Source organism: Mastomys coucha, unplaced genomic scaffold (assembly GCF_008632895.1).
Source record: "Mastomys coucha isolate ucsf_1 unplaced genomic scaffold, UCSF_Mcou_1 pScaffold6, whole genome shotgun sequence".
In the NCBI taxonomy this organism is placed as follows: Eukaryota; Metazoa; Chordata; class Mammalia; order Rodentia; family Muridae; genus Mastomys; species Mastomys coucha.
Window position 1 is genome coordinate 69,756,055 of NW_022196912.1, and position 8,582 is coordinate 69,764,636.

At 45.6% G+C, this 8,582-nt stretch overlaps 1 protein-coding gene and 1 long non-coding RNA gene across 5 annotated transcripts in view; one reads left to right on the forward strand and one right to left on the reverse strand.

Annotated features, from left to right (window-relative positions):
- Cfl2 (cofilin 2) overlaps positions 1–1,726 on the reverse strand; it is a 3,908-nt gene extending 2,182 nt beyond the window's left edge. Inside the window, exons 1-3 of one of the 3 annotated variants that reach the window (XM_031357770.1) lie at positions 1,218–1,427; positions 223–530; positions 37–113 (exon numbers count right to left, since the gene is read on the reverse strand). In XM_031357770.1, the coding sequence (XP_031213630.1) occupies positions 37–113; positions 223–482 (337 nt within the window). In that variant the 5' untranslated portion in view covers positions 483–530; positions 1,218–1,427. Of the gene's footprint in view, positions 1–36; positions 114–222; positions 531–861; positions 1,036–1,217; positions 1,428–1,519 lie in introns of those variants that run through there. The other 2 variants (XM_031357768.1, XM_031357771.1) reach the window with 2 other exon arrangements.
- Positions 1–2,445, forward strand: part of LOC116081148 — a 67,342-nt gene extending 64,897 nt beyond the window's left edge. The window contains exons 4-5 of one of the 2 annotated variants that reach the window (XR_004114722.1): positions 949–1,453; positions 2,039–2,445. This is a non-coding gene — a long non-coding RNA (uncharacterized LOC116081148). Of the gene's footprint in view, positions 1–948; positions 1,454–1,743; positions 1,872–2,038 lie in introns of those variants that run through there. The other variant, XR_004114721.1, reaches the window with a different exon arrangement.
- Positions 2,446–8,582: the final 6,137 nt, after the last annotated feature.

The following is an 8,582-nucleotide window of genomic DNA, read 5'->3' on the forward strand; positions in this document are numbered from 1 at the left end:
TTTTTTTTTTTTGTACAAAACAGTCAATGTTGGTACCTGTAAATTTCTTTTTAATGGCATCTTTAGAGCTAGCATAAATCATCTTGCTTTTTAACGGTGCACTTTCAGGAGCCCTATGGGGGAGAAAATGTTGAATTTCAAAAGAAAAACAGGCAAAAACTGACTATGATAATAATAATCCTTGCATTTTTAAAAGTACTTTTTTCTTTTGTTTTTACACACCAGAATATAAATACTAGGTCTTCTTTCTTAGACTCTTTTGTTTCGTATGTGGCATCGTACAAAGCATATCGGCAATCATTCAGAGGTAGCAACTTCACAAAAGATGTGTAGGGGTCCTCTACAGTATCACCAATGTCACCCACCAAGATCTGCTTTGCTTCCTCTACAATTATTTGTCTTTTGTCATCGCTTAAGCAGAAGAGAACTGCTTTCTTTCTTTTCTTGATCTCCTCCTGTGTAGAAGATTTTCTTACTTTCATATCATTAAAGACTTTGATGACTTCATCGTTCACTGTAACTCCAGATGCCTGAAAACAAACAAAGGGTGGCAACTTTGAACAAGGATTCTGGTTTTAACCCAAACCGTCGGCTAACAAGGCTTCAACTTCAGTCTGGCCAGACTATTAAAAACTGCACCAAACAACGTAAGCAGTCCTACTAGATCTGTCACATTTAAATATCGGAAGAAGATACGGTTAAGATGTCTAACTCACACTGCCCATTCATCCTTCTTAAAAGGAGTTCGGAGAGAAACGCTAACGGGAGGTGGGAAGGGACAAATAAGAGTTGAGCCATGCCCGAAATGTTTCCTATTTCACGGGGTGATGTCAGAGCTTCAGGAGCAAGCAGCAAAAATACCTTCTGTATTGTGTCAACTCTGCAGGCCTTAAAAAACACTCCAGGATTTCAGTTAACGCTTCTACTATTTTTTTTTTTTCTTTAAAGCCGTCTTAGCCACTGCTGCTTCCACATAAGGAAAGAGAATCAAGTGTAAACTCCAACCGGCTGCGGCTACAGCAAAAACGCCCCACCGCCCATTGGCAGCCGCTTTGAAATTAACGGGTCCGGTGAAAAGGCTTCCCATTGGCAGCCGCTTTGAAATTAACGGGTCCGGTGTAAAGGCTTCCTACGGCGAGAGAGCGTTTTAAAAGAGGCTTCTACGGCTCGATCTTCTCAGAACGGTGCTATGGTCGGCCTCCTAGACCCTCACTCACCCAGAGGCTTCTGGACTCGTACCAACCTTACGGCGCGCGAGTTAAAAAACCTTATGCCGCGCAGGGCTGAGCGGCACGCGGGGCCGTGGCCCATGGAGCGACCCTCTCGCGCCAGGCCCGCGCCCGGCCCTCCCGCCTGAGGACTCCGAGCGGCCGCAAGTCAGCGCCCGCCTGCCGCAGGGCCTCGAGCCCCCAGCCCGCAGCGCGGAAGCGCCCACCGCACAGGCCCAGGCAGGGTAAGATGGCGGCCGCGCAGGGGTCCGCGCCGCGCCTAGCATCCCCCGCTGGCGCGCCCACCTTACCATAGTGCCCGCGGCTGAGGTGGCTGCGGCGGTGGCGGTGGCTGGGGCTCCGGCTCGGTAGCACTTGGACGAGAAGAAGGAGGGGCCGGCAGCGGGCGGCAGAAAGTGCAGGGCACGCCGGGAGCTGCAGCCGGGCGGGCGGGCGGGCTGGAGGGCCGCAGGGCGGGCGGGGAGGTCACGTGGTCCGATCCCGCCCCGCCCCCGCCTCCTGCCGGCCCGCCCGCCGGCTCGTGTCCTCCGCCTGACCCCCGAGCTCCAGAACCGCTAGTAGAACAACGCCCCGGCCGGCGGGAGCCCCGAGACTGGTAGCGATCAGGTTCGCGGGCTCCGGGCGCTGCTCCGGGGTTGCGATGTGAGGAAACGGGGTGTGGTGGTCGGGTAGAGAGCTCTTGGCTTCATTCCCCTGCGCTTTCCATGGAAAGGGTCAAGATTGTAAGATTTCGAGTCCTTTGGGGGAAGCCCCAGCTTTGAATGAATCGTTAAGATCTTACTCTTCTTTGTGTGTTTGAATTGAGACAGGAGCTCGTTTGGAGCCTTTGCGGGTCTCTTGATGCATGAAGTAGCTGCAGATGACCTTGAACCGATCATACCTTCATTCTGCAGGTCTGGGGATTCCAGGCAAGCACCACCTCCCTGGGCTTAGGCGCTCCCCACCCCTCTTATCGCTAAAATGAGAACAAACACACTCTAAGTATTATTACCTCACTGACTGAAGTACTAAGCACAGGCGGGACGAGAAACAGGATTGTTGGCTTACACCTGGAATCCTGCAAGAAGAGGGAGAGGTCACAAAGTGCTCTGGACACCGTGGTCAGAATCCTAATCCAAGGAAAACCAGAAGCTGCTGGAGTTACACGTCTTTTTCCCCTGTAAATGGGATGTATTGAGATTACCAGAGAAATACATGTTTATATGTGGAGAGAAAAGGCCTTACGCATTTGATTTGGTAATTGTGTTGAAATGTGTGTGTGTGTGTGAGTGAGTGAATACTTGTGCTGTAGCACACATGAAGAGGTCAGAAAGACAGTTTATGGGAGTCGTTTCTCCTCTATATGGGCCCTGGGAATTAAACTTAAGTCATCAAGCTTTGGCAGTACCCTGTCCCCATGCCAGGCAGTACACAATGAGCCACCTGTGACTTCAGCTCCAGGGACCCTGACTCCCTCTTCACAAGCACCTGCACCTGTGCACACACAGAAAAAAAAAAAAATCTAAAAAAAAATCCTTTTATTTTTACTCAATGTACATGTGGGTGTATCTGCATGAAAGTCTGCTATGTGTGGTGTGCAGGTGCCCTTAGTAGCCAGAAAAGGGTTATCACTGGAGCTAGAGTTGCAGACCGTTGTGAGCTGCCTGATGTGGGTGCTGGGAACCAAACCTGGGTCCTCTGTTAGAGCAGAAAGTGCTCTTAAGTGCTGAGCTATCTCTCCAGCCCCATATATATATTATATAATCTCTGTCTCTGTCTCTGCCTCTGTGTGTGTGTGTGTGTGGTGGGGTGTTTCAAGACAGGGTTTCTCTTGTGTAGCCTTGGCTGTCCTGGAACTCAGTCTGTAGACCAGGCTGGCCTCAAACTCAGAGATCTGCTTGCCTCTGCCTCCCCAACACTGGGATTAAAGGTATGCTCCACCTTTTTATTTATTTATTTTTATTTAAGTATACACTTTTTTCATGTTTTTAATAACACGAGCAGTTGTAATAAAAATGAAGGCTCATGACAACACCTTCTTATAGTTTGTTATTCTTAAGAAGGAGTGCTTCCTGGGATGGGGGAAGGATTGTGGGAGGGGGTTACTGGGAGGGGGGCAGTGAGCAGGATGTAAAGTGAATAAGGAAAAAAGAAAAATTTAAAAAAGAAAGAGGGCTTGCTTTTAGGAATTGTATAATGAAGTCCCATGCAGGACAGCTGGCATTAAATAAACAAGCCAAGAGTAGAAATCTACTATCCTGGTAAAGCCTATTGCTGACCCAGTGCAACTTGTCCTTTAAAAATTTATTAATATTTTTTGAGACGGTGTTACTACATGTGTAGCACTGACTTGTCTGCATTTGTTATGTAGACCATGTTAGCCTACAGAGATCTGCCTGCTTCTGTGTCCTGAGTTCTGGGATTAAAGGTGTACTGACCTGTTTTATTAGTTGTTAACATTATGACTTACACATCTCATCTGTTATCATCTCCCTCTGCCTTCTGAAGCTTTGGACCTCACATGGTTATTTGTCAGTTATTGGTGTTATTTCCTGAGGTACTAGAGTTCTTTTCAGAGAATTCTTGCCTAGGCCTGTATCTTGCAATATTTTTCCTATAGCAATTTCAAAGTTTGGAGTCCCACATGAAGGTTTTAGACCCGTCTTAAGTTTGTTGTGTCCATGTAGAGTGAGACCATCCTCCTTTATGTGGAAATCCAGCTTCCCAAGATCATTTGCTTAACAACCTTTCCCCCAAAGTATCTCAAGTTCTTTTCATTGAGATTTTATAGATTTTTATTTTATATGTATGAGTTGTTTGGCCTGTATGTATCATCTCTGTGCACCATGGAGATCAGAGAGGGCTCCAGTTCCCCTAGAACTGGAGTGACAGATGGTTGTGAGAGGACATGTGGGTGCTGGGGATCAAACCCAGGTCTTCTGGAAGAACGGCAGTGCTCTTAATTGCTGAGCCATCTCTCTAGCTCCCCAATCTATGTATGTGACATCTTTGCCCAAATTAGACAACTGTAGTTGGGTTTCTTTTTGGACCTTGTATGTCTACTTGTGTTTGATGTTTTATTTCTGTGACAGACCAAGTATTTGAGACCAAGTCTTCTAATAACTCCAGAATTACTCGTTGTCCTTGAGTCTGCCATTTATAGTTTTGTAAATAATGTCATTGAATTTTAAGGTGCGTAGTATTGATTGCTTTTGTTAACATAAGCATTTTTGCAATATTAAATCTTCTAGTCTGAGCATGGGGCGGGATCCTCCTATCTTCTGGGATCTTCTTTAGCTTCTGCAGTGTCATGAAGTTTTTATGGTAGAGGCCTTTCATCTCCTTGACTAGGTTTATTCCTTGGCATTTATTTGTTTGAGAGTGATTAGAGCACTCTAGAGGCAGAGGCTGGTGGATCTCTGATTTTGAGGCCAGCCTGGTCTCTCTCTCCCTCCTCTCTCTCTCTCATCAAAAAAAATGAAATCTTATTTTTAGATTATCTTATTTTATATGTGTAAGTATTTTGCTCCCATCTCTGTATATTCACCATGTGCTGACCTGGTGCCTGAGGAGGTCAAGAGAGGGCGTTGGTCCTGGAACTGGAGTAATGGAGTTAGGAGGCACTATGCTGGTGCTGGGAATTAAACTCAGGTCCTCTGCAAGAGCAAGTGTTCTTAACCACACCAAGCCATCTCTTTAACACCATATTTATTTATTTTTAAAGATTTATTTTATGTGTATGAGTGTTTTGTTTGCAGGTATACATGCCCGCCACACATATGCCTTGTGCCTTGAGAAGTGAGAGGTGAGTGCCATATTTTCTAGAACCAGAGTCACAGATGGCTGCAAGGTGCCCTGTGGATGCTGGGAACGGAGCCTGGGACCTCTGCAAGAGCAACTGTCTTAGGGTTTCCATTGCTGTGAAGAGACACAGTGACTAAGACAACTTTTATAAAGGACAACATTTAATTGGGGCTGGCTTACAAATTCAGAGATTTAGTCCATTGTCATCATAGTGGGAACCATGGCTGCCTACTGGGTGCTGGAGAAGGAACTGAGAATTCTAAATCTTGAGCCTCAGGCAGTCAGGAGAAGACTGTCTCCCAGGCAGCCAGGAGGAGGTCTCAAATCCCACCCTTACCGTGACACACTTCCTTCAACAAGGCCATACCTATTTCAACAAAGCTACAAATATGTAGGGGGCCAAGGCCCAGCCCACACATGGTCTTTTGTTGGTGGTTCAGTCTCTGTGAGCCCCCATGGCCCAGGTTAGCTGACTCTGTAGCTTTTCTTGTGGTGTCCTAGACCCCTCTGGCTTACTCAATTCTATGCTGTGTTTTTTTAATTATTAGTAAAGGATTATTTATTTATTTTATGTATATGAGTATACTGTAGCTGTCTTCAGACACACCAGAAGAGGGCATCAGAGCCACCATGTGGTTGCTGGGAATTGAACTCAGGACCTCTGGAAGAACAGTCAATGCTCTTAACAGCTGAGCCATCTCTCCAGCCTGATGTGTTTGTTTTAAATAGCTAAATAGTATTCCATAATGTAGATATACTTAGTCTAGAGATTAAAACAAAAAGGGCATTCCTCTGTCAGAGCCCATCCCATTCACTGAGTTATTTTTTCACTTATCCTGAATAAATCTGTTTGCTTTGCTCATTCCTCATCTACATTTCTTTATTAGTCTTGGGTGTGACACAGCAAACTCATGGAAACACTAGTCCAGGGTGGCTTTGGTGGCCGTCTGCTACCCTAGCTCTGAGTTAAGTTCACCAGAAGGTGAGAAAACCTCTCTTGTTTAAAAACAAATGAATCCACAACAAAACTCCACACCACATTATTCCCAACCTTTCACTTTCCTTAATCTACTGTTTATTCTGCTAAAAGAAAGAGGAGGAGGAGAAGGAGGATGAGGAGGAAGAAAGGAAGGAAGGAAGGAAAGAGAAAGAAGGAAAGACAGACAGACAGACAGACAAGGAAAGACTTTCCCCAGTATGCAAACACGCTCCCCATGTAAAGAAGCCGGGGAGAGGAGACCTTTGGGCCTGCTGATGTACCATCTGTCTCTGGGCTCTGTTTTGTTTGGCTTTTTGTTGCTTTTTGTTTTTAGGAAGGCTCTCACTATGTAACCCTGGCTGGCTTGGAACTCCCAAGGTAAACCAGGTTAGCCTTGAAGTCAGAGATCTATCTGCCTCTGCCCCTCTGCCCCTCTGCCCCAGAAGTGCTGGGCTTAAACATGAGTGCTGCCAGTCCTGGGTAGGTCTGTTTTTGAGCACTTCCTTTCAGGGTCCCCCTTCCGCTCTAGCCTGGAAAAGAAGGTTTGAACAGCTCTGGAAAGAACAGGTCTGTTGACATCAGGAGTGGGATTCCAAAGATGTTAATGAGCCTCCCAGGATGACTTTAACCACTATGCAAGCCTGTTCCCTTCTCCTTAGATGTAGCTCCTATCGCCCATGCTCTATGTTTATTTCCCCAATGCATTTTTGTCTCCACACATATTTTACATTACAATGACACCTTGCTGCCACCCCATTGACTATAAGCTACTTAAGGATTTGAATCCTCCTCATCTTTGAATTTCTAGAGGATGGCACACAGTAAGTGCTCAGGAGATGCAGAAATACTAAAGTTAAACTCATTTAGTGCTACAAAGAGGGAACCTGGGACTGGAGATGTATTTTATTTGATAGAATGTTTACCTAGAATATACAAAGCCCTGGTTTGATCCCCAGTATCCAATTGTGCTGTACCTGTTAGCTATCCTCTGTCAGGTATAGAACAACAACCCCAGCACTTGGGAGGCAGAGGCAGGAATAGCAGATATTCAAGGTCATTGTCAGCTACATAGAAAGTTTAAGGCTATCCTGGGCTACATAAGACCCTGCTTCCAAAAAAAGGGTGGTGGGTGTGGGATTCCTGGAACAATGACTCAGTGGTTAAGAACACTTCACTTGCTTCTTGTACAGATCCAGGTTCAATTCCCAGCACCCAATATGATGATTAGTAACTCTCTGGAACTCCAGTTACAGAGGATCTGAGTGACTTTGGGCATCAGGCATATGCATATGCATGTGGTACACATAGATACAGGTGAGACACTCATATAACATCTAAAAAGTTATTTTGTGTTGTTTGAAAGAGAACAACTGGGTATGATGGCTTGTACCTGTGATCCCAGCACTTTTCTTTGGTTTTTAAAGACAGGGTTTCTCTATGTGTCCCTGGCTGCCCTGGAACTTGCTCTGTCAAACAGACTGGTCTCAACTCAGAGATCTGCCTGCTTCTGCCTCCCAAGTGCTAGAATCAAAGGCTTGTGCTACTATGCCCATCTTGATCCCATTAGTTAGGAGGCAAAGGCAAGAAGATTGCTGCAAGTTGAAAGCCATTCTGTTCTACCTAGTCTACATAGCAGAATACATATGGGTCTACATATGTTCTACATAGTTTTAGACCACCAAGAGCTGCATATGGAGACTGTTTAGAAAGCACCTCAAACTCAAACCCAGTCTTTTATCCAATTGTGCTGTACCCATTAGCTGTCCTCTGTCCATAACTCCTCTTTGCACAATTCTCAGCCTCTGTTACCACTATGCCACCCTGAGGTCATTTTAAAAGCCACATCATCAAGTACTTGTGAAGTGATGGTCTCACCCACTCACCCACTCACATGAAGTAGAAATGAAATAAACTGACCCTTATTCCATCTGAGGACCCAGATAAAGTTTGCTCAAGATTCTTTAGAAACTGGGAAAGGTGAATATTCTCTAGTGAACATTCTCCCAAGAAACAATCAAGATGGAGAGCTTATGACAGGTTAAAACTTTAAAAATCATTTTTAAGATCTTTCAGACATGATGAATCTGAGCTAGGCTATGTGCCAAAAGCCTCTTAATTCCAGCTCCTTGGGAGGCTGAAACAAGAGGATTGCCATAGGTTCAAGGCCGGTGCACACAGTGAGCTCCCAATCACTCTAGACTGAATTGTGACATTGCCTCACCACCCCGCCCCCCAAAAAAAAAGAAAGAAAAGAAAAAGGATGAAGGATGGATCTGGAGGATTCTATTATTGTTTTTAACTTTGTGTGTGTGTGTGTGTGTGTGTGTGTGTGTGTGTGTGTGTGTGTGTGCATGCACGTGCTAAATGTCGATGCCCACAGGAGTGATTGTGAGCTGCCTGACATGGGTGCTGGGAATTGATCTCAGGTCCTTGGCAAGAGGAGTTAAGTGTTCATATCCAATGAGCACTTAATCTCTCCAGGCCTTGTTTTGCTTTGAGTTTCATTTTTGTGTTGTGAGACAAGGTCTCATGTAGATCAGGCTGGCCTTGAACTCACTGAGTTGCAGAGATTGACCTTAACCTCCTGATCT